The sequence below is a fragment of the Mustela lutreola genome, chromosome 6 (assembly GCF_030435805.1).
Source record: "Mustela lutreola isolate mMusLut2 chromosome 6, mMusLut2.pri, whole genome shotgun sequence".
Lineage (NCBI taxonomy): Eukaryota > Metazoa > Chordata > Mammalia > Carnivora > Mustelidae > Mustela > Mustela lutreola.
This window is the reverse complement of record NC_081295.1, coordinates 94,432,732-94,459,613: the sequence shown is the minus strand read 5'-3', so window position 1 is coordinate 94,459,613 and position 26,882 is coordinate 94,432,732. Positions and strand designations below refer to the sequence as shown.

Here is a 26,882-nt window from a genome sequence, read left to right as displayed (position 1 = left end):
GCCAAAAATTAAAGGGTTAATCTCTACCCCACCCTCAGACTACTCTCCCCCACACACACACACACACAGTTTGTGGAAACTAGTAAAGCTCCTATGGATGAGTGTTGGTTTCTTAGAGAAATGACTACTGATTTCCAGAATTTAGAGGTTTCCACACCAATGTGCAGCTCCCTGCCTGATAAGTGTAAAATAAAACACTAAGTCCTACCTATATAGTGTATATAGTGTCCCCAGCTTACTATTCATTCATAAATATGAATAGACTATCATGAATAAGCCATAATAAAATGAAAAATTACTCCTGGATGAAACATACACCCACCTTCCCCCTTTTACCATCCAAAACAAATGAGTCCTAAAGCCATTTAGGTGTAGAAGAGCACAGAGGGAGAAAGGGTGAAGAAGTTGGAGGCGGAGGGGGGGGGGAGGTCTGATGTAAGAAGTTAAAGACCAAGAAGAATAAAAGAGGTATCCAAAATTGGGATGGGGGTAAAGGCAGGAGTCCAGCTATCAGAGTCAGAGCACATCCACATATGGGGGTTTCTCTAGTACATCATATCAGCATTCTAAAGCAAGGTGAGGAGGGCATCCATGTAGGGGCAACCTGACATGGTGTATCAGACCCCAAGCACAGTGGAGAGGGCATCCAAGCTGAGGGGTAGCTTGCTAAGGAATATCAAAGGCCAAATGTGTTGGGGGTGGGTGGCAGATTTCTATGAAGTTATAGAAGGGTAAAGGCAACCTAAAATGAGGACTAATAGCTCAAAGAAAAGGTGAAGAGTAACAGCTGAGATGGAAGACTAGCTACATCCACGGGATTGATCAAATAAGTAAAAATACTAAGGATAATGGAAGCCAAATTTCACTGTGACAGAGAAGGGAGTTGCACACAAAGGAGAAAAAGCTAGATTCAATAATGTGATACTAAATGAGAAGTATCACCATGAACTAACAGTTTTCAATACATAGATATACACACACATACCAGCTCTGTCCACTGAAAGGGCCTGAAACTAGCAACACTCTAATGGCAATCAGCAAACCTAATGCTGAGATCTTAAAAACACCACTTTCTACTAAAAGAACTAGGAATCCCTTGGAAGACAGGCAATTCCACCACTAAGGCAGGAAAAGTACAAGATAAGCCTGGGACACAATAATGCGCCACAAAGCAAGGAAGTTAAAAAAAGATAAGGTGATGGCAAAGGACAGAAAGAAGTGATACAAAAAGGCTCCTACTATCCAAATCAGGACAATTTGAGCATCAAAATGAACAATGAGAGTAAAAGAATATATATCTCACTAAATAATGTAAGAAATCATGACTCCATGCATGTACAAATAAATGTTATTTTTTTAATTCTATGGTTGGATTGTGATTAAGCATAAGACCTGGCTTGTAGAAAATACACACTAAAATATTCAGGAGTGAGGTGCCACCTGGGTGGCTCAGTAGGTTAAGCTTCTGCCTTTGGCTCGGGTCATGATCTCAGGGTCCTGGGATCAAACACTGCATTGGGCTCTCTGCTCAGCATTGGGCTCCAGAGAGCCCGCTTCCCTCTCTCTCTCTGCCTGCCTCTCTGCCTACTTGTGATCTCTCTCTGTCAAATAAATTTTAAAAATCTTTAAAAATAAATGAATGAATGAACCAATGAATGCATAAATAAATAAATAAAATATTCAGGACAAAAATTATCAGTCAGGAAAAATGTCTTTGTATTGTATTTCTGTACTTATTTCTACAATGTACTACTTCAAAATAAACATTGTAACTATGTACAAATTTGTATTCTCAAGAGATACAATAAAGTTCATAAAATCAGAATGATATAAAAAAAGAGAGAGAGAGAAAATAAGAAGGGTTGAGAAACCTATATTTTCCAGGATGCCTAGGTGGCTCAGTCAGTTAAGCATCTGCCTTCCCCTTGGGTTATGATTCCAGGGTCCTGGGATGCAGCCCTGCATCAGGCTCTCCCTGCTCATCAGGGGCCTTCTTCTCCCCTCCCTCTGCTGCTCCCCCTGCTTATACTCTCTCTCTCCCCCATCCCACCCCATCAAGTAAATAAATAAATAAAATCTTTTTTAAAAATCTGTCTCTTCCAACATGTCTCATTAACTTTTTTTTTCTTTTGAAGAGGTGGAGACAAATCCAGGAAATTTTTCCAGAAAAAGTAAAGCAAAAAGATATAAAGGAAATATAAAAGAAAGATGATCAATCCAGACAACTCAAAATCCAATTAAAAGTTCTAGAAAAAAAAAGATAGAGAAAATAGAGAATTGACAAATAGCAAAAGAAAATACTCCAAAGCTAAATGAAACAATTTTCAAATGCAGAGAGGTCTATGAAAATCTATGAAAGAGGTCTATGAAAAGTATAATAACAAAAAAGTAAGTACTCACATCTAGATGAAATTTAACAAAGAAATACTTCCCTCAAAGCTCTCTGAAAAGAAACAGAGTTCATCTACAATAGAGAGAATCATCAAAAGACTTCTCATCTAGGACACCAGATTCTACTGGAGAAAGAAAAAGGCAAGGCCACTTAAGTATTAAAGGAAAATGAATTCCACACTCAGCCAAATCAGCAGGCTAGTACAGGGTGTAACATTTTCACACAAGCAAGGAAAAGGAAATTAACTCCTACATATGACCTTACATGTTACCCAGTAAAATAAAAAATATGAAACAAAAGAGAAGACATGAAATGCAAGAAATAGTGGAGCCAATCTCAGAGAGTAAGTAAAGTGCTAAAATGGCAAATGTGCAACAAATCTAAGGAACAGTGTAGAGTAAGCAGGAGATAAAAAGTTCTAGAAGGTATTTGGGGGCAAGGAATGAGGAATAGACTGTTCTTTAATCAACTTTAGATTTTTAAAAGCTAATAATACATGTGGTGATCACTAGCATAGTAAGAGTATAAAATGCCAAACAAAAAATACTGGACTTGCAGTTTCAGCTCCAATATGTGAAAAAATTAGAAGCTGTCACTCCCTACAACAAGAAAAAAGCTAAACTGAAAGTCACTGACTTTCCCTGGACCCATCAGAAAAATGAAGATACAAGGCAAACTGCCAGCTCAAGATACAGAGATAGACATATCCAGGATATCAAAGCCAAGAACTACTACATCACCTCAAATACAAACAAGTGGAACCATTCCCGGGGCTGTCGTAACAATCACAAACTAGGTGACTTAAAGCAGGAAAACTTTATTCTTTCACTCTATAATTCTGAAGGCCAGAGTAGAAAATCAAAGTATCAGCAGGACTGGGTCCTCCTGAAGGCTCAGAGAAAGAACTGCTTCACATTCTGCCTTGGCTTCCAGAGGCTGCCAGAAATCTCTGGCATTCCTTAGTTTGCATAATTCCAACCTCTGCCTCCATCTGCACATGACCTTGCCCTTCTGTGTGTCTCAAATCTCCCTCCCCTTACTCTTTTTTTTTTTTTTTTTTTTAAGATTTTACTCATTTGTCAGAAAGAGAGAGCAGAAGCAAGGAGAGCTGGAGGCAGAATAGGCAGAGGGAGTAGCAGGGTTCCTGATGAGCAAGGAGCCCAATGTGGGACTGGATCCCAGGGCTCCCAGATCATGACCTAAGCGGAAGGCAGAGGAGCCAGCCAGGAATCCCTCTCTCCCCTTACTCTCAGTAAGAATACCGCTCACTGGATTTGTGGTCAGTCCTAAATCCAGGACGGTATTATCTCTTAAGATACTTGATTACATATGCAAAGACTTCATTTCCAAATAGCACCAAATTCATCTATACCAAGGCTTAGAACTTGAACATACCATTTCAGTGGCAGAAAGTTAAGCCACTGCAAACACCTAAACGGTACTTTTGATGAACTACTAGAGGCTGAACGTGGAATAGCATCACAGTTGGAAACTTCTGGGAACCACAGTCTCAGGAGAGTCACCCGCTGTTATGGTTTTATTTCCAGGAACCCCACAAGATTCTCAGAGTTAAGAACCCATAAAAATCTCCTTGTGCTTCTCACAAGGAGAAGGTAAAAGAGGTCACCCTAAAGTAAGGAGAAAACAGAGCATTCACCATAACAAAGACTTAATCTCCACAGAAAAGACTTTACCAGGCCATATCCCATATGCAGAAAGGTATGGGATTCTCTGATTCCAGTCACCACTTCCCCTTCTCTCAGACTAGTCAAGATTACAGTCCCATAACACAAACCCACTAAAAGTTTGAGATTTAATTATAAGATTATAGGAGGCTTCATCTCTCCTACTCCTTTCCACCACACAAGTGAGGTTCCAGTATAATAAAGGCTAATCACTGCTAAAAAAAAGTTTTGCATGGTATAGATACCATCTGAGGAAGAGTTCTTAGGAAAACCCAAAGACAGCCAGGAAGACAAAAAAGGACTCTAAAGAACTGTGAAGCGTCTGGCACCTATACTTAGAGCAAATATTAAACACAATACAACTCTTGGACAGATGAATATAAAATCTCACACTCAGTATCTGTTTATCTGAGTTCCTATTCCCTAATACATAGTGTCAACTTTCAACAAAAAACTATACATCATGCTTTTAAAAGGCAAGGAAAAACACAAAGACAAAGGAAGCATCAGACCCAGACTCAAATATAATACATATTTTGGAATCAGACAGGGAATTTAAAATAATTATGATTAATATGTTAAAAGCAGTAATGGGGGGAAAAAAAGACAACAACAAGAGCAGATGAGTAAGGTAAGCAGACGGAAACTCTAAAATCAAAAGGAAGTGAAAGAAATAAATACTAACTAAATAAAGTTATATATAATGAAATAAAGGATGCCCCGGTGGCAGGTCACTGCCCCCAGGAAATGATGGGTAATGCTGAAAGTGGGCACCACAGCAAAGGTGGTATCTCAGAGGGGATCCTCAATGGCAGCACCTCAGAAGGAGGTTCCAGGCATGGTAGGATGCATTGGCAGCAGCTACTGAGATGCTGACCAGTTGGCTGGTGACCTAAACTGAAGGGACAAGTGGCATGCTCGGCATGCACAGTCCTGAGGCCTTGCCTCAGTTTTCTAAACTTCGGGCTCCCTTCCGCCAGACCCTTATGCCCAGTATCAACAACTTTTTCAACCCTCTCCTCCGCCATCTCCTGGAGCTTCGTGTGGGGCAATGAACAGAAACTTCCAGCACTGATACAGCCCTGAGGGGTTGAACAACAAGGTACCTGGTGACCAGGAGGAAGGAACTGTGGCAGGAAAAGGGGGAAGGGACTGGGCAAAGAGGTGCGAGCTCTCTGACCTATACCCACCTCCTCTCTCTGCCATGGCCTATTCTGAGGAAGCAGCTCTCCTAAGAACCAGGGCCTTGGAGGTGTCCTGGTAATTACTACTGGAAGTAGCCACTGGGCCTTAAAGAAAGTGGTCAGCTTTACCTGGGAATCAATATGCACAGCACACTGGCAAAAATGCTCCCAGGGCTCCTGAGGGTTCCACAGCAAGGGCAATAAGCGAAGGAGCAATCCTTACACCTGCTCAAAGATGACATTCAAATAAACAAGAGCTTTTCTATCAGAAGTTGCATATGTTGCATATACTGTTTGAGTTAACGGATGGCTTCAGACTTAAGACCAACAAAACTAAAAGAACAACACTGAATGAACTAACTGAGTATGCTTCAACTCACTGTGAGGTAATTTGTCGAATCAGTATATTGTGATAAATCAAAAATGATCAGTGCTGGCATCTTCCATACTCCTCCTCCAAGTGATAATCTAGATTTTGATCCAGAAAGGGATGAATTTGAGGCCTCTTGGCTTCACATACAATTGGTGTCAGAGTTCTTAAGATATTTGGAGAGTTCTGGTTTGGAGAGCACTGGAAAGTGATGTATGGGCCAGAAATTTGTAAGATAGTTTCTGACCTTTTCTTTTTTTAAAAGATTGTATTTATTTATTTGACAGAGAGAGAGAGAGAGAGTGAAGCGGGCCTGCCGCCAAGCAGAGAGCCCAATGAAGGGCTCCATCCTGGGACCCTGGGACCATGACCTGACCCAAAGGCAGACTCTCAACGACTAAGCCACCAGTTGCACCAGTTTCTGACCGTTTCAACAGTGAAGGTACCTCGGAGAACATGAACACCTGAAGATTGTTCTGCACTGAATTAATAGGAAATTTCTTGGATTAAGGAATTCATTAAAAAACAAATTACCGACACTTTCCTCATGTTTATATATGAAACATTTCCAAGGGGCTGCTGAACTCCTTGAAATATTAGTAAGTTTTATCAGTGGCTCTATGCCATACCACTGAAAGCAGAACATAAATAATTTCTAATGAAGGCTTTTATTCTTATGCATACTGCAAAAGGATTGGCTTTGTCTCATCCTCAGCTAGTCTACTGTGCTGAATAGCCAATAGAGAAAGATACAACACTAACATAACAAGTGATCACAGGACTGCTAAAATTTTGGCCAAAAACATGCAGTCTGAAAGAGGAGATGCTTTCAGAAGTGAGAAATCTTAGATATTACTGAACCACACAATTCCAAAGAACTTTTTTTTTAATATTTTATTTATTTATTTGACAGAGAGAGATCACAAGAAGACGGAGAGGCAGGCAGAGAGAGAGAGAAAGGGAAGCAGGCTCCCTCCGAGCAGAAAGCCCGACGCGGAACCCAATCCCAGGACCCTGAGATCATGACCCGAGCCGAAGGCAGCGGCCTAACCCACTGAGCCACCCAGGCGCCCTTTCAAAGAAATTTTTAAGGAGAAATCCAGGTGTGTATCCAGTTCTCAATTTTAGCTTGGAGAAAGGGTACCGTACACTTCTGGAATAATGAATATATCCTTAATTTGAGGAGAATATTAATAAAATCAATAAAAACAATTATATTTGGCAGTTTATAAAAAAAAGGAAGATAACAATGAACTTCTAAAATCAGTATCATACACCAAACAACACACCTGGGAAGCTCAGATAATACAAAGTAGGAAAATGTGAGAAAAGTCTACACCTAAGCATACACTACTCACACTGCAGAAAACAAAACACAGAAATTCTTGAAAGAAGCCAAAGGGAAAAAATCACCTTACATATAGAAGAACAAGCCTAAGAATTACAACAGACCTCTCTTCAGAACACTTAAGAGAGGGGAGTAAACTATTCAAAGTACTGAAAGAAAAAAACTACCAACTTAGAATTCTAAGAGAGGAAAGTTTACAAAGATAACAGGTCAACCTTAAGAAATAAGAAAATTTTCAAATAAATAATCTAACTTTATATCTAAAGGAACTAGAAAAAATACATACAAAGCTCAAAGTTAAAAGGAGAAAGAATAAAAATCACATAGAAACAAATGGTATAGAGATTTTTTTAAAAATAGAAATGATCAATAAAACCAAGAGCTGCTTTTTGAAAAGATAAATTAAATTGATAAAACTCTAGTCAGATTCATCAAGGAAAAAAGATAGAACTTAAATAAATAAAATCAGAAATCAAAGAAGTTAACAACTAAGACTACAGAAAAGCAAAGGATTATTAAAATACTACTATGGAAAATTACATGCCAACAAATTTGCCAAACTAAAAGATATGGATAAATTCTTAGAAATATACAATCTTCCAAAACTGAATCAGGAGGAAAAAGAAAATCTGAAAGGACTGATGACCAGGAATGAAATTAAACAAACAAAAGGCCAGGACCAGATGCCTTCCCAGTTGAATTCTACCAAACACTTAAAAAGTTAGTACCTTTTCTTCTCAAACTATTCCAAAAAATAGAGGAAGGAAAGAGTCCAAATTTTATTCTACAAGGCCAGCATTACCCTAATAATTGAACCAGTAATATACAAAAAAAAGGAAACTACAGACCAATTATCTCTGATGGACAGAGATGAAGATATCCTCAACAAAATATTAGCAAACTGCATTCAAAAATACATTAAAAGAATCATTCACTGCTATCAAATAGAATCTTATTCCAGAGATGCAAGCATGATTCATATCCACAAATCAATCAACATGATATATCACGTTAACAAAATAAAGGATAACACCCATATGATCAACTTAATAGACACAGAAAAAGAATCTGATAAAATTCAACTTCCATACATAATAAAAACTCTCATCAAAGTGGACTTAGAGGGAACACACCTCAACATAATCAGGGCTATACATAATGAACCTATAGCTAATGTCATACTCATTGGTGAAAAACTGAAGATTTTCCTTTAAGATTAGGAACCCACCCCCCAAAAAAAGGATCAGGAACAAGACAAGGATGGCTACTCTTGCCATTTTTATTCAAAACAGTACTAGAAATCCTAGCCAGAGCAAACAGACAAGAAAAAGTAATAAAAGTATCTAAATTGGTAAGAAAGAAGTAAAACTGTATTTCCAAATGACATGGCCCTGTATTTAGAAAAGCCTAAAGACTCCACCAAAAGATCTGAGAATAAATGAAGTTATAGTAAAGTTACAGAACACAAAATGAACACCCAGAAATTGGTTGTATTTCTGTATACTAATAACAAAATAACAGAATAAAATACCTAGGAATAAACTTAACCAAGGAGGTAAAAACCTATACTGTGAAAATTATAAGACACTGAAGAAAGAAAATGAAGACACAAATGGAAAGTTACACCACGCTCACAGAATAAATAATTAATATTGTTAAAATGTCCATATTACTCAAAGCAACCTAAAAATTCAATGCAATCCCTATCAAAATACTAAAAGTATTTTCCACAGAACTAAAACAAATAATCCCAGCACCTGCATGAAACCACAAAAGACAATGAATAGCCAAAACAATCTTGACAAAGAAAAGCAAAGCCGGGGGGGTTGACAATCCCAGATTTCAAGATATACTACAAAATCATAATAATCAAAACAGTGTTATTCACACAAAAACAGACATTCTGATCAATGAAACAGGATTGAGAACCTAGAAATAAACCACACTTATATGATGAATTAATGTAAAACAAAAGAAGAATGTACAATGTGGAAAAGACAGTTTCTTCAATAAATAGTGTTGGGAAAACTGGACTGCTACATGCAAAAGAATAAAACTGTTGGACCACTTTATTACACGAAGTAGAAAAATAACTCAAAATGGATTAAACACCTAAACGTGAGACCTGAAGCCATAATATTACTTTAAAAAAAAAAAAAAAGGCTGTAGTCTTTGACATTGGCCTTAACAACACATTTATGGATATGTCTACTCAGGTAAGGGAAATAAAAACAAAAATAAATTATGCGGACTACACTAAAATAAAAAGCTTTTGCACAGCAAAGGAAACCATCAAAAAATGATATAGTTTAGAAAAACACAATGAAATTTCAAATGATTAAAGAGTATATATTATATATATTATATAGAATATGTTGTATGTGTGTATATATACATATATATATATATATATATATATATATATATATATATTCATAGTTAGAGACCAAACTAAATGTAAAGTACAAACCAAATCTGTAAAATACAAACCAAATCTGTAAAATACATCTACTTTTTAGGACCTGAAATATATCAAAATAACTTTACTCTGTACAACTTTACAGGTCTTTTCCTCCTCCTTTATTCTGTGTTTTCTAAACTGCCTAAAATGATCAGTTTAACAATCAAAGATAATACTAATGTTGGTAATTCATAATATGCTGTACTTACAGAATGTTAGTGTGGCAGAACCCCAATTACGCAAGTGCTCCTTATGGTAATGTCACTCTTTTCCAGCTAGGAGTCATTCCAAGGCGATACAAGAGGGTATCTGATATCATACCCCACAGTATACATCAAAACCTTTCACACCCAGAAGTAGAGCTAGTTAGAGCCAAACTGGGATATGTTTCAAACCTAAAGGAATCATTAAAAAGCCGTAAGTCCCAACCACCCTACTCTAATAAATTCTCCTACAATTTAGTTACCAAGACTAAACTCAATACAAAAAGGTTAATCCCAATCTTCAACATCACTTCACTGTCTTAGAAACCACAAGTTCTACAGTATACATCATATGGAACAAGAAATGTTCCTGACTTACAAATGCACTGTTTTTTAAGTTCTTGTCTATTTACTCAATTTGATAGTGCAATCTGATCTTAGCCATCTACTTAATTATAACGCCTATATTTGGATATGAGAATTGTTAAATTTCTTTAATGATATTCTTACATATAAAATGTGCATACATATACACTATACAAATATATACATACACAAGGTTTTTCTAAATATTGTAATAATGAGTCATGAAGTGTGGCAAAAAAATGTCAGCAAAACAATGAACTGCTCTTTAAATTATGCTGAATTATTCTAAATTATTTGTGCCATCCTGTAGAATTATACTGAATTGACTTTCAAATATTTTATCCACTTTAACAAAAACTCTACTCAGAAGTTCAACTTTCATTTCAACAGTTCATGTCTCAGTGAAATCTACTTATTCCTTAAAAATTAGTTTGTTGTGGGGCACCTGGGTGGCTCAGTGGGTTAAAGCTTCTCTGCCTTCAGCTCAGGTCGTGATCCCAGCGATCGAGGCCCCGCGTTGGGCTCTCTGCTTGGCGGGAAGCCTGCTTCCCTTCCTCCCTCTCTGCCTGCCTCTCTGCCTGCTTGTGATCTCTGTCTGTCAAATAAATAAATAAAAATTAAAAAAAAAAAATTAGTTTGTTGTAAAAGCTATTTTATACATAGCTCAAGTAACATTCTATTTTTAATTTTTTTCAGATAAACTACAACCAAAAACACTAACTTCTTATTTAGTAGAGCTAAATGAACCAGATCTTCCTAAAGTCAGTAAACTTCATCCTAGATTTTGGGGGATATTTCTGACAATATAAAAACAGCCATTCTAACACCAAAGACTTAAGTTGGGATTATTTAACTAACCAATAAACAACAATAGCACTCATAAAGTTAGCTCACTCTACAATCCACCTCAAAAACTTCAAAGAAGCCTATCAGTATGAGCAATGAAAAACAAACTAGAGCCACAAGAGATTACAGAATACACAAAGAGATTTGTCAATTCAACACTCTAGAATGGGATACTGCAGAGTTGGGGTCAGATTCACAGGCTCAGAGGCATGTGACAACCTATGAGACTGGCCTGGTTCTTGGTTAGGCTATAAATTTCCAACCCTAAAAATCTCAATTAAATGGACACATTTCTATTTAAAAAACAACAACACAAATTACTCAAGAGACTAAAAATAAAATCAACAGCTGTATTAATACAGGAATAAAATCAGAAAATGACCTAAAAATAGCCTCAAAACAGTTCCCAAAAAACAGATGATTTGTTTTAAAGGTTAATTCTTTCAAAACTACCATAAAACATAAAATAAGCATACAAAGCTTCACGATCTTAAAATAATCATTATTTAAAATCAATTTAAGTGATATTAAGAACAAAATTGCTCCCACAAATACACTGTCTAAAACACATAAGGTTCTAAATAAAATGCCAATAAAGGGAACGCAAATGCATAGAAAATAACCCACAGAATAAGCAGGGGATAGAGGTTTAATCTTGGAAAATCTGGGGAAACCGGCTGGCTCAGTCAGTAGAGCATGCAATTCTTAATCTTGGGGTCATGAGTTCAAGTTCCACATTGCATGTAAAGCTTACTTTGAAAACATAATAAATAAATCTTGGAAAATCTAATTTATCATATAAACTGATAAAATAAAAAAACCACATGATCCAAAGATTCTAAGTAGCATTCAATAAACTTGAGCATTAGTGTATTTTGTGAGAACTCAATCCCTCTTGTCCCAGTCAAAAGCTCCTAACATGCGGTCTTAACCTCAAGCTTTGCCCCAGAAAACATAAGCTTTGGGGCAAAATCAGCAATTCAGTTCTTCTCAGGATAACCAGATTTATAACATGTACATTCATACCTAATTTACATTAAGGCAGCAGTTCTCAACCAGGATAATTTTGTCCCCACAGGGGACACTTGACAACGTCTGGAGACATTTTTGGTTGCTATAGCGCAGGGAATGCTATTGGCATCTAGTAGGAAGGGGCCAGGATGCTGCTAAGCATCCATCAATGCATAGGACAGTACTGCACAACAAATTAATTTCTGGCCCAAAACTGCTAAGGTTGAAAAATTTTATATAAGGGGAAATATGCCACATACCAATTTTCATCTCATACCATATCCCATAAATTCTAGTTGAGTGAAAAAGAATTTTTCTCAGGGCACCTGGCTAGCTCAAACAGAAAAGAGGCAACTCTTGATCTCAGGGTTGTAGGTTCGAGCCCCTCACTGGGTATAGAGATTACTATAAAATTCAGCTTAAGGGACGCCTGGATGGCTCAGTTGGTTAAGCAGCTGCCTTTGGCTCAGGTCATGAACCCAGCGTCCTGGGATCGAGTCCCACATCGGGCTCCTTGCTCCGCAGGGAGCCTGCTTCTCCCTCTGACTCTGCCTTCCACTCTGTCTGCCTGTGCTCGCTCTCACTCTCTCTCTCTTACAAATAAATAAATAAAATCTTTAAAAAAAAAAAAAAATTACAGCTTAAAACTTTAAAAAAAAAAAAAACCCTCTTCTCTCTCTCTATCTCTCTCTCTCTGACACACACACAAACACAAGAAAGGAAAAGGAAGAGGGTAGGGGAAATGCAAAGAAGGGAGAGGAGGAAATGGAAGTAAATACCAAAACTGTGGTGAGAAGCTTCTAAACTTAAAGCAAACAAAACAATCAAAATTTAAGAGCAAACAAATTGGAAACTAGGAATAAATACTTGCAGCAAACCAAAGAATTAAAAGCATTTCTAAGAACCAAAAAGAAAAAAAAGAAGAAAACCAAGGTTGAAAAACAAGCAAAGAAAATACAGTATTTAAGATGAAGTACCTTAATAGCCTAAGAATTTAATCCTTGCTTTAAAAAAAAAAAAGGAAAGAAACATACTTTCTTAACTTTGCTGCATGGCGGGGGGGCGGGGGGGGGGTAGCGGCGTGCAGGGGGATGGCTGGTCGTATTTTTTAAGGAGTCTACATTTTACTTTTTAGTAATTAAAAAAAAAAGAAATAATAAAAAAGTGATTTTTTAAAAACAAAGGAAAGCCTGAAAACCAAGGTTAAAATTCTTAAAATCCAGAATTTTTTTTTAAATTATGCACAAAATATCAATGGTATTATAAGTTCACCAACTCTTCTGCCCTAATAAACATATATCCTTCTGGTAATAAAAAACCACTTCATAAAAAGGATAATATGAGCAATTTACACAAATTTCAAACAGGTATGAGTTGTATTCACTAGGGAATATTTACTTTAGTCCTAATCAATACAATATAGATAGATATCATAATATCTAATTAGGTCTGTCAAATTAAATGTACTCTATATTACACCACTGGTTATATCACTAAACATTAACCTTTATTATAGCAAAGGGCAAAATACAAGAAGTTAATAAAAAAAAAAAATTAACAAAACTATACTCCATTGGGGCACCTGGGTGGTGCAGTCAATTACTGCTTTTGACTCCTGGTTTTGACTCGGGTCAAGATCTGGGTCACAGGATCCAGCCCCACTCAGGACTCTGTGCCCAGCACAAAGTCTGCTTAAGACTTCCTCTCCCGGGGCGCCTGGGTGGCTCAGTGGGTTAAGCCTCTGCCTTCGGCTCAGGTCATGATCCCAGGGTCCTGGGATGGAGCCCCGCATGGCAGGGGGCCTGCTTCCTCCTCTCTCTCTCTCTCTCTCTCTGCCTGCCTCTCTGCCTGCTTGTGATCTCTGTCTGTCAAATAAATAAATAAAATCTTTAAAAAAAAAAAAAACAAAACTTCCTCTCCCCCAGCCCTCTCCTCTACTCTCTCTCTATAAAAACATAATCCACTGTAAATTCAAAAACAAGTATAAGCTTTATTCCAAAGAAGCTGTAATATAATAGAAACACTTTAATGGTTCCACCTGTTATGTCCTATTAAAAAAATAAAAGAAGAAAAATATTTTTAGTTTTTATTCCCAGGATTAAATACTTATTTTTCACCAGAACCAAAAGTCTTTACCAGAAACTTCCTTCCAGGACTATCTTTGCGTAAATGCAGAAATGCAAAATTGATGAGCATTGCTTAATGTCATTAACCAGTGACACTTCATTATTAGGTTCCCTAAAGTCATCCAGAATGTCAGAATACTAATAAAGAAAATTTCCTCAAATCCATTAAAATAGAACTGATAAGCAGCATTTCTAACATTTTTTTTTCAACAGAGGTAAGTAAAGCACTCTAAAAATATCATACACAAAACCCACCCCTCCTTTTTGTATTTCATATAGTGCAAAAAAGTTTGCATATCAGGTACTTATTCAAAGGGTATTCAAAGAGAAGAGAATTTGTGGTACAAGAAAATTTTTACACAGTATTACATTCCTTTTAATATTATTAAATCAGATCTGTAAGTGACAGATGTCTACAAAAATAATCTAAACTTAAAAAACAAAAGTACTGGGTGTCTGGGTAGCTCACTGGGTTAAAGTCTCTGCCTTTAGTTCAGGTCATAACCCCAGGGTCCTGGGATGAAGCCCCACATTGGGCTCTCTGCTCAACAGGGAGCCTGCTTCCCCCACCCCTCTCTCTGCCTGCCTCTCTGCCTACTTGTGATCTCTGTCAAATAAATAAATAAAATCTTATTTTAAAAAAAGGTATTTTAATCTCACAAAGGCCAATTACTTAATAATTAGTTGAAAACAAATAAACCACCATGCACAGGTGACTAATGGCTCCTTCCAAAATAACAAATCCTAACAACAAATATACAAAATCCATCTGAAGAGCTAACAAGTTGGAAAACTGAACTAAAAATTCCTCATTCAGATTTTTATTCCCACTATTAACCTTGAGAAAACACTACAGATATCAGTTTTAAGCACATTTCAAACCATATAAAATACCATGTATTTGTCATAAAATTTTATAGAATTCAGCAAAAAAATCTTTTGATAGTCTACTCGGCACGTAAGTAAAAGACCAAAGTGTAACACACAGTTAAAATTAGTTAAAAATCTTTTAAGAGAAAAAAATTACCTAAATACAGGTATAATTTGTAATACCAATCCACAACTTTAGGGTGATAGGATTTAAATTTCTTTATTCTTAAACCACATTAGGACAGTCATTTCAATCTGTATTACTTGCTCTATTTAGCTCAACTTTTTCCCCCCAATGTCTTAAGAAATAATTAAGAGGGGACACCTGGGTGACTCAGTCAATTAAATGTCCAACTCTAGATTTCAGCTCAAGACATGATCTCAGGGTCATAGGATTAAGGTCCACATTAGGCTCTTGCACTCTTTTCTCTTCCTCTACACCCCCGGCCAAGCGTGCGTGCACTCTCTCTCAAATAAATCTTAAAAACACAATTAAGAGAACATGCTTTAAGATCAGAGCAATATAAATTTAATCCAGCCTTCCCCACATCCTTCCCCTGACCTTGGGTGAGTAACAATGTCTTTAACTTCAATTTCTAATTTTGAAAATGGAAACAATGATGTTTTACCCCAGAATGCTCCAGTGAAATTAAATTCTGAACAAAATACCTAGCATTGTAAGCATTCCCTAAATGCTAATAATTAGCAAAATATCAATTAAAAAGAAATTTTAAAGTTATCAAAAAATGGAAAGTTGCTTCAAAAGACAATTTCCTGGGTGGCTCAGTGGGTTAAAGCCTCTGTCTTCGGCTCAGGTCATGATCCCAGGGTCCTGGGATCGAGCCCCGCATTGGGCTCTTTGCTCAGCGAGGAGCCTGCTTCCTCCTCTCTCTCTCTCTGCCTGCTTCTCTGCCTACTTGTGATTTCTGTCTGTCAAATAAATTAAAAAAAAAAAAAAAAAAAAGACAATTTCACTCTAAGTTGAACTTAAATGTGTTTTAAAAAAAAAGTGTAATGAAGTTATATAACTGCAAGAACCTGTAAGAAAATCAGAATCATGAAATCATTTTATTTTCTCCATGTTTCCGAGCAAACACCAAAAGTAAATATGTGCATTAAAAAATAAACCTAGGAGCGCCTGGGTGGCTCAGTGGGTTAAACCTCTGCCTTCGGCTCAGGTCATGATCCCAGGGTCCTGGGATCAAGCCCCGGCATCGGGCTCTGTGCTCAGCAGGGAGCCTGTTTCCTCCTCTCTCTCTGCCTGCCTCTCCGCCTACTTGTGATCTCTGTCAAATAAAAAAATAATAATAATAAAAATTTTTTTAATTTAAAAAATAAATAAATAAATAAACCTAAATCCATACACTCAAAGAGATGTGAATTCAAATTACCAAAAAACATTATCTGGCCAGGGCTGAGAGCAGGGGAGTCTTGTTTTATTTCTCTTTGTATCTCTCTTTTATTTCTCTTTGTATTCCCAACCCCCATCACAGTGACTAACATGCCAAATGTACTCAACAGCTATCTGTAGCACTGAAATGAAACACATACTTAATACTCAGTCACCAAATTTTTGAGTGGCTGCTACTGGAAGGCAGCCATTTGTTCCAGATATCTCTACGGAAAAAAGAAAAAGAAAAAAAAGAAAAAGAAGAAAGCTCTGCACTCCTGAAGGTTATACTCTACAGTTATATTATTTTTTAAAGATTTTTTTAAAATTTATCTATTATTTGAGAGAGAGAGAAATAATGAGAGGGAGAAAGAGTATGAGAGGAGAGGTCAGCAGGAGAAGCAAACTCCCTGTCAAGCAGGGAGCCTGATGTGGGACTCGATCCTGTAACTCCAGGATCATGACCTGAGCCGAAGGCAGTTGCTTAACCAACTGAGCCACCCAGACACCCCTCTACAGTTATATTATAAAAGGGTAAGACAAATAAGCAATAAACATGTAAATAAGGAAAATACAAAGTAAGTTACAATGTGGAAAGAATGGATTAAAAAAAAAAAAAAGTAGGACAGGATAAGGAGGATCAGGAATGCCTATTATCTGTAACCCCAATGACACCTCTCAGAGGAAGAGTTAGAATTGCAACAGAGTAGGAATTTAAAGTCTAATGCAAAACTGATATGCGGAAAACACATTTCTAAATAACTTAAAGTTAGTTTCTTACTCTAAAGAATAAATAAAAATCATGTAGGAGAGTATACATTTTTAAGATCAACTTTAATATTTCCCCAAAACATTATACTCTGCTTTAGCCAGGACTGATGGTCTCAATTTTACAAATATATCAACTTCTATGTTTCAAGTGAGCGAGCAGAAGGCAGTTCGGCTGCAAGAGCAGAGCAATGTCTAAATCAAAGGAACCTGTTTCTTCAAACTCTTCTAGCAGCAATTCTGACAGTGAGGTTGACAAAAAGCTAAAGAGGAAAAAGCAAGTTGCTCCAGAAAAATCTGTGAAGAAGCAAGACTGGTGAAACTTCAAGAGCCCTGTCATCTACTGAGCAGAGCAGCAACAGAAACAATATAACATGTTTCAGACCCAGAAAATGAGGTAGGTCCATGTTAAGGACTTTAAAGGGAAAGTTCTAACTGATATTAAAGAACACTGGATGTATCAAAAGGTGAAATGAAACCTGAAAGAAAAGGTATTCCTTTAATTTCTGAGCAATGGAGCCAGCTGAAGAAAAGATTTCTGACATTAACGATAAAGCAAAAGAACAATAAAATCAGAACCATATAAAACCTGTAACAGTTCTAGTTGTTTTAATTTGCCTTTTTACATTGGCTTTTGGTTTCCAAACATTGTTTTCCAAGCTGTAGTATATCTGGACTTCAGAACAATTTGTAAGATGAACAGTTTTTATAGCCTCATTAAAAGTGTTCTGAGGGGCACCTGGGTGGCTCAGTGGGTTAAAGCCTCTGCCTTAGGCTCAGGTCATGATCTCAGGGTCCTGGAATCAAGTCCGGAATAGGGCTCTCTGCTCAGCAGGGAGCCTGCTTTCCCCTCTCTCTCTGCCTGCCTCTCTACCTACTTGTGATCTCTGTCAAATAAATAAATAAAATCTTTTTTAAAAAAAAGTGTTCTAAGCGAAGCTGTCAGCTTTATTAGAAGGCTTGCTTTGTACCCACCACCTGGTGTAAAATAAAATTAAGTAATACAATCTTAAAAAAACAAACAAATATATTAACTTTTATACTAAAAACCCAAAACAACTTGGCAATTATAATAATCACAACAAATAAATGCTCTAGAAATTTCACTCTTCTAGTTATCAAAATCAGTCTAGATGTGAGGTAAATTTCTGGCTTCAGTTACATGGACACTGATAAATACTAACAATGTTAAGGCAGTTTTAATATTTCAGGTATAAGAATCTTAAAAATATCAACGTAAATGAAGGTATACCTTACTCCAAAAACTCAGTGCCAGGAAAATGGTGGCGGGGGGGGGGGGGTCTATCTATCTATTTATCTACCTATCTTTACTACTGCCATGTCCTTACCACCTTGACAACTGCGATGTCACTGGTCCAACTAAGGAGAGATGAACAAATCCCATTTGCCTTCCAACACAGGAATCTATATCCTGACCTTCCTTGTGCTTCTCCTGTAACATTTTAACATTTCTAAAAATGGAATACATCCTCTAAATGTGCTATATTCCCTCTCATTTGGATTTCTGATGACTCAAATGTTAAGCTTTATTCCTATCATATTTGTATCATATTCACATTGTAGCACTATAAGCCATGCTGAAACATTCATGACACTCATCAACCCCTGGAGGGAGGAAGAGAGAGGAACATTTATGTTAGAATCACTAGGGATTGAGGAATTTTTTTTTTAATCCAGGTAACTCTAATAATTCTCATAACTCTGCTATCAACTACTTAAGGTACCAAAACATATTTGTCCTAATCCCCCTAGTGCCTAGAATGGCATTAATCACATTCTTCACATTAAGGCAAATACCTCTTAATTCCTCACATTAAGGCAAATACATCTTGATTAACTTTCACATAAAGCTCCTTTTCAGGACTGTAAGACCTTGCAATAGAATCTTTCTCTTAGGTGGTACCTATCTGTTACTGCTACCATACTTAAAAGTATTCTACTAAACTCCCAGTGATTAGGTGCCACACTGCCACACAGTCACTCTCTTGGAATTACCTGAACACCAAATCATCAAAAACCACCTGAGCTACAAGACACTAAAATAGATCCTGAATTTTAGGATCCCATATTAGTCATCTCTGTTTTGTAAATTAGTTGGGAAAGAGAATGAGATCATGATGGGAAGTTTAATAACAGATACAGAATTTAAAAGATTATAAAATGCAAGTCTCCTAGAGGCACTGGAAAGGACTGACAGGGTATAAATAGGTTCTAGGAAAGAAAGGGTCTGTAACACTGCTGTACCTGGCAACAAATCAGCATCTTGGGCTACATATCAAATTGGAACATGAATTTTTTAAAAGCAGAGTTTCTTCTTAGAGTAAAAGGTCCTTTAAATGCGAACAATTAGTAAATACATTTTCAGTTGAGTGAAAAAGGTCACTGAGAGAGTGTAATGTCCAGGTACCAGAGACCTTCAGAAACAAACAAAAACCAAAATAAAACAAACAAAAAAAAGTCAAATTTAGTCCAAATGAGTAAACTTTTAGGACCCCAAAAGGAAAATGCCTACCTCACTTACAGGTCTGCTCTGGGTATGAAGCCTGCTTGGGATTTCTCTCTCCCTGTGTCCCCTACTCCACTCTCTCACATCATTCAATCAAATCAATCAGTAAGTATAGAAGTACCTGTAGCCCTCTGAATTAGTATTTTTGTATTCTTTGGGTAAATACCTAGTAGTGCAAATGCTAGACCATAAGGTGGTTCTATTTTTGACCTTTTAATAAACCTCCATACTGGTTTCCAGAGCACTTGGACCAAGTCTGTATTCCCACCAACAGTGCATGAATGTTCCTTTCTTTCCACATCCTGGCCAATACCTGTTATTTCTTGTGTTAATGATTTTAGCCATTCTGACAGGTGTGAGGTGATAGTTCATTATAGTTCTGATTTGCCTTTGCCTGATAATAAGAGATGTTAAACATATTTTCATGTCACTGTTGGCTGTGTGTCTTCTGTGGAAAAGTGCCTATTCATGTATTCTATCCATTGGTTAATTGGATTATTTGGGTTTTTGGTGGTGAGTTTTAAAAGTTCTTTATATATTTTACTAACCCTTTATCAGTTATATCATTTGCAAATATCTTCTCCATTCTGCAAGTTGCATACAAATTTTATTGATTCTTCTGCTATGCAGAAACTTTTTATTTCGATGTAGTCCCAACAGTTCATTTTTGCTTTTGTTTTCCCCTGCCTCAGGTGATATATATAGAAAGAAGTTGCTATGGCTGATGTCAAAGAAGTTACTACCTGTGATTTCTCCTAGGATTTTTATGGTTTCAGGTCTCACATTTAGGTCTTTAATCCATTTTGAATTTATTTTTGTGTATGATGTAAAAAAGTGGTCCAGTTTCATTCTTTTGCAAATTATCCCACTTTTCCCAACACCATTTGTTGAAGAGATTGTCTTTCTCACACTGGATATTCTTTTCTGCTTTGTCAAAGATTAAGTGACCATATGATTGTAGGTTTGTAATTGTAGATTTATTTCTGGATTTTCTATTCTGTTTCACTGATTTTTGTGCCTATTTTTGTACCGATACCATACTGTTTTGATTACTAAAGCTTTTTCATGTAATCTGAAGTCCAGAATTGTGACAGCTCCAGCTTCACTTTTCTTTTTCAAGACTGTTTTCGCTATTCAGGGTCTTTTGTGTTCCACACAAAGTTTCAAACGGCTTGTTTGGATAGGGATTGCCATTACATGTGTAGACTGCTTTAGGTAGTACAGACATTTTTGAATGTTTATTCTTCTAATCCACGATCATAGAACACCTTTCCATTTCTTTGTGTTATCTTCAATTTCTTCCATCAGTGTTTTATAGTTTTCAAAGTATAGGTCTTTCACCTCTTTGGTTAGGTTCATTCCTAGGTATTTTATTATTTCTGGTGCAACTGTAAATAGCATTATTTTCTAAATTTCACCTTCTGCTGCTTCCTTATTGGTGTATAAAAATGCAACAGATTTCTGTACACTGATTTTGTATCCTGCGACTTTACTGAATTCACTTATCAATTCCAGCAGTTTTTTGGTAGAGCCAGGTTTTCTATACATAATATCATGTCACCTGCAAATAGGGAAAGTTTTACTTATTCATTACAAATTTGGATGCCTTTTATTTCTTTTGGTTGTGGGATTGCTGTGGCTACGACTTCCAGTACTATGTTGAATAAAAGTAGTGAGACCCTTCCTTTGCTTGTTCCTCACCTTAAGGTAGGAGCTCTCATTTCTCCCCCATTCAGGATGATGTTAGCTGTGGCTTTTTCATAGATGGCTTTTATTATGTTCAGGTATGTTCCTGTTAAACCTACTTTGTAGAAGGTTTTTATCATGAATAGATGTTGTACTTTGTCAAATGCTTTTTCTCCATCTACTGAAATGGTATGATATGGTTCTTATCCTTTCTTTTATTGATGTGATATAGCACACTGTTTAATTTGCAATTAAAATACATTTCATAGAGAAGAAAATTCCATCACAGAAGAGAAGCCAAAAAAAAAAAAAAAAATCACAGATCTGGATTAGGTACAAATAAAAATTTGGAGGTATTTTTGATTAGCAAATGGAATGAACCAAAAGCACTACATATTTTATAACTTTGATTTCATCTCAAATGCCTTGAAATTACTAGATCTTATTAAGTTAATGTGACATCATTTTACTCTGCACTCCTCATTTAGAGAAGTATATGGCATACGTCAGGCTAGTTTCCATAGGAAAATATAAAATATTATCACTGTGAATTTCCAACCTTAATGGGATTTTATGGAACTATTAACTATTCAAAGTTTGAAACACATAGAAAAACCTGATCATGAGTACTTACTAATTAAGGAACACCGCTTATTATTATTTTTGTTAGTGATCCAAATTTGAAACAAAAATTTCCTACTACTACTACTTCATGCTCTGGATTAGTTTAACTGAAATAAATCCTGAGACTGAAAGATGAGCCCTTAGCAGGCAATTTCCATTTGCCACTACTTACCTGCATGAATCAAGATTTTCTCCAGCTAGTGCAATAAAATAAAACAAGGAAATAAATCACACTATTTTAATAGTGCATAGATAACCTCTAAACCAACTGCACTTTTCTGTCCATTAAAACTGCCTCATAATTTAAACATGTTAACTGGTCATATATGAGCTTAAAAAAAAAAAATCTTAAACTAAGACATTTATAACCTAACCTAAAATTAACAGAAATTAAGTCCTTAAAATCCACTTACTTTCTCAAAAATAAAAATTCACACATTGTAACACTGTCATTTGATGTCTTTTTCCCCTTCAAAATGCAGATATGTATTTCTGAAATAAGAAAAGTTAAATTTTGCCCTTCTATATCTCTAAATTCTCCCCAAATTCCTTCACACAGAATATCTCAAATTTCTGTTAAGCATCCTTCTATATTTAACAAAGAAACTAAAAGCAGTGCTTTAATTTAACATAAAATCCAAAGAACCTAGTCTCTCCTAGTACTCATCTTATTTACTTTTCCCAAAACTACTAAATTCACCATCAATAATGGACTTTCAAAATATAATCAATACTGGGAAAAAAAAAAAAAAACTTCCTACATTTTTTTTTTTAATTTATTTGACAGACAGAGATCACAAGTAGGCAGAGAGGCAGGCAGAGAGAGAGGAAGTAAAGCAGGCTCCCTGCTGAGCAGAGCGCCCAATGAGGGGCTGGATCCCAGGACCCTGGGATCATGATTTGAGCCTAAAGCAGAGGCTTTAACCCACTGAGCCACCCAGGCGCCCCCCCCTACATAATTTTTATAAGGATACATAAAATTAAAATTTCTGGGAAATAATGAATTTCTGCATTACTACAAAACACCTATTCCACCAATCCTATAAATGCAATATGAGCTTCTAACAAAGGTCAAAAATTGAGAATTGTTTTTATAAGTTAGTGCAAGAATTAGGGAAATCATTTGAAAATGAAAATAAAATCAATCAACACTTGCCATGTTCCAAACACTTCACAAGTATTAAATGCTCATCCAATCCCCACAACAATCCATGAGGTTATTTTTACCCCATTAACAGAATAAGAAACTGAAGCAGAGACAGATTAAAGTAACTTCCTCAGTCACAACAGCTAACAGGTGGAAGAGCCAGGATCTGACCTTGAGCTGTCCCAGTCCAGAACCCTGCTCTTCACTCTCTTGCTATATTTCCTAAATAGTACACATGGTAGGAACCATCACTTAATAGGTAACAACAAAGAAATTGAAGATTTTTTTCATTCTGTGACACACCAGATAAAATAACATATAAATATTTTAAGCTGCCATTTTAAATCATAAGAAATAAAGACTGCTGATAACAAAACCAAGCAAATGAGATTTAGGAGATTTAAAAGGAGGAAACTCCTTTTAAATGATTTTGATAACTTTAACATAAAATATTACATGACCAATAAATTTAAGTATTTCATAAGGAAATGTCTGACAAATACCTTTCAGAAATTAACTACAAATGCCCCCAAGTAATCAACCTTCAAAACACATGCTAGGTAGTCAAGTTGAGAGCATACAAACATCACACTTTACCTAGAAATGTGCCAACTTACCTAACCAGAACACAGCAGAGAAGTCACTAAAAAAAGGCCTCTTAACAATTAAAATAGGTACTCCGATATCCAAATATTGATGCTAATTTTCCTCAAGGTAACATTTACACACTAAGTAAGGGTATACTTAATTTTCCCCTTATGCAGAATTACAAATTTGAGTATGATTCCCACTCTTGCAGAAAAATTACAGAAGGGAGGGTGAAGGGGGCACTAATCACAATGACAAACAACCAATTCGAAAGCAGAAAAATATTTAAGTAACTTCAAAATGCAAAGGAATCTAATCAATAGTCATATATACAATCCAACACATCCCTCAAGGCATCACAGTAACTGATGGTCACAAATGATGACCCTAGGCCATCAAGATGCTTAATTACATCCTGCATCCTATTTAAGACAAAGAAGAATTACATATTTTAGGATGATTTTCATCCGAATCGGTTAAAGTGGTTTTATAATTTGACATTTAAAGGAATGAACCCTCAAATACTCAGTAAACTCAACGCATCAATTAGAAAGGAATTCATATGAAAGTTCCAAACAGCAAAGGTTTTACTGTCTGGAGGTTTAAGAGCACTTTGTGTACAGAAGTTACCTGACGACATAAAAGTAGAAAGTCTAGCAAAATACAGAAGAGCTAAGCGAGGATCTGTAAACACTGTGCTTAAAGCATTTCCCACAAAACATTGTGTGGGCAGAAGGTGCCACATCAGCAGTAGTCTGTATTTGTCCTACTTCTAAATCATTTGTTAGTTGCATGAATTATTAATTTCGGTTAACAGTGTGTTGATATGAAGAACACCAACTCCCAACTACAAAAAATGATAGAGTCCTCCTGATTTACTCTACAAAACCAGAGTTGGGATTATTCTTAGGGAACATGCTTATGCTCGTCGGTGGCACCAATTTATGTTTTATAATGGCACACACACTTCTTCTAGATTGTTTTTGATTTTTAAAGGATTAAGAGAGTGCCTATCCCACACTGAAATGTGTTATCAAAAGAACTGTTACACTACTCAACAAAACTCCCTTTCAAACCAGGCTGCAACATTCTGCTTTTTCTAGCTCCAAACAAACCTTTAAAGCACATAGTAAATAACATATAAGGCCTTGTACTTTTCTCTACTCTCGCAAGGAAGTCTAACTCCAAACAGGAAACAGCTTCTCAAAGGGTTCAACACTGAAATCCTATCAAACCCTAACAAAGTCCTCAGGAAGAGATTTCATATTTAAGTGCCAACACACTTGCCTAGGTAAAAACAAAGTAAATACGCAAGCTTCCCTATCCTTGGGACATCCTTCCCTTGAAAGTTTCAGCAGAGGGAAAAAAAAAAAAAAAAAAAATCACCTTTCCGAACAAACGAAAAACTTATCAAATGGCCAATCTATACAATGCCTAGCAGAAGATAAAGAAGTTAAAAGTGCTACTTTGTCAAGTTTTTCCATCACCCTCCCCCAACCGACCAGAACGGAGGGGGGGGGGGAGGGAAGGTGGAGGCTGGGGAAGGGAGGGAAGTTCGGGCTAAGGTTAGCTGGGCAGTGGGCGAGGAGAGGAGACCGGGTGCCCCCCCCCCATTCCCTCACCTTTCCCGAGAGCAGGAAGAGGTGGGGAGAGAAGCGCAGGAGAAAGCACCCGCAAGCCCTCCGACCAATTTCTCCGCGAAAAGAGCAAGGTGGAAGGCAGGGCGAGGAGGGGCGGTGGGAGGGTGCGGTGCTGCCACGAAGGAGCTGATCCCGGTCCCTCCCCGCGGAGACCTAGAAGGGGAACCGCCTAGCCGAATCCGGCAGGTCCAGTCGGGCGGCGGGAAACGCCCGCGAGTCTCTTACCCATGCTGGGGGCTCCCGCGGGGAGAAGCCCAGCGCCCCCTGCTCCTCCTCCGGTTGATCGCGCGGCCGCACTTGCGGCGGGAGGCGGGCCCCGCGCTCCGCTCCTGCGCCTTCTGAGCTCAGGCGGGGCGAAGAGGCGCCTCCATCTGCCCGCGGCGTTCCCCGGACAGTCCCGTCAGCGCGGCCCGCGAGCAAGAAGCGACAGCCGCGGCTCCTCGCGCCTGGCGTCCGCCGAAGCCGCGGCGGCGGGAGAGCCCTCTCCCGGCGGTTTTCCCAAACCCCGGTCGCTACCGCAGCAAGCAGTGGGGGGAACCTGCCGCTGCGTCCCGGCCGCCGGCTCCCCCAAGGAGCGTCAGCCGAGCTCCGCAGCCCGCCTCCTTCCGCTCCCTTCGACAACCGCCGTTCTAGAACGCGACACGGAAAACTGAGGTGGAGACCCCACAGAGGCCGGGAAGGTGCCGGGAGCTGGACACGGGAGGAGGGAAGTCTCGCGAGAACCCCTCGTTCTCCCTGCCCCGCCCCCTACGCGTCTCGGCTCACTACCCCGCGCCCCAGCTGGTGCCAGGTGCGGTGACGTCAGGGCCGAGGAGTCGCACGCCACCCGCGGCCAGGTGCTGCAAGTTGAAGAGGAAGGAATCCGGAAGAACTGCGGCTACTCCCTCGCCTTGAAGTTTGGCGCAGCTGGGACGGCCGTTTTGTATGGTTTGTCGCCCCAGATGGATACAAAGTTTTTGCTCATACGCAAAGTGAGCCTATTTTGCCCCACTTTCCGCGGGGCCGATGCAGTGTTGCTCTGTGCAGAGCGGCAGTTTCTGGGGAAGCTAACAAAACAGATGGCGAAAAACAGGCAGAGAGACAGAGACCTCTTTCAACCGCTTTCAACCCTCAGAGGCCCAGCTTTTCCTGGGACCCCGTAGTTTACCTTGCAGAGTTCTTAACGAATCACAAGCATTTGTTCGTGGGAAAAACAAAGCAAAACCCTAGGCACACGCACACAAAAATTATATTTTACAGAAATAAACTTGGTTCATTTAGCCTCTGTCAGCTGACTACAACATCTAAATCCCTTTACTTGAGCAGGGGGAGAAATAATCATGATTTGAAATATTGCCAGGCATTTTTTCGAGCCTCAATATGAGGAAGGACATGGGATTACTGTAATCAAACGAGCATTTCTTAGAAAAGTTGGAAACAAGTATAATTCAGCCAGCTTCTTCCCCCTGCTGTTTAAAAAGACCCAATTCCAGACAGATGTGTAAGAGCAACATTTGTTGACTGCCAACTACTGTGCCTAATGCTTTTTAAAGAAATTATGTCATTTAATTCTCAAAACTATGAATTGTAAGAATTATGAATCTAAAAACTAAAACTGTCTTGCTGTTTGGGTTCAAGCAGAACTGGGTTTCTGAAACTGCACAGCCATTT

At 37.8% G+C, this 26,882-nt stretch overlaps 1 protein-coding gene across 1 annotated transcript in view; it reads right to left on the bottom strand.

Annotated features, from left to right (window-relative positions):
• The window catches only part of CD2AP (CD2 associated protein), a 135,665-nt gene extending 109,700 nt beyond the window's left edge, over window positions 1-25,965 (bottom strand). Inside the window, exon 1 of the mRNA XM_059178196.1 lies at window positions 25,458-25,965. Coding sequence (XP_059034179.1) covers window positions 25,458-25,461 — 4 coding nt within the window. The 5' untranslated portion in view covers window positions 25,462-25,965. The remainder of the gene's footprint in view (window positions 1-25,457) is intronic.
• Between the last annotated feature and the right edge of the window lie 917 nt (window positions 25,966-26,882).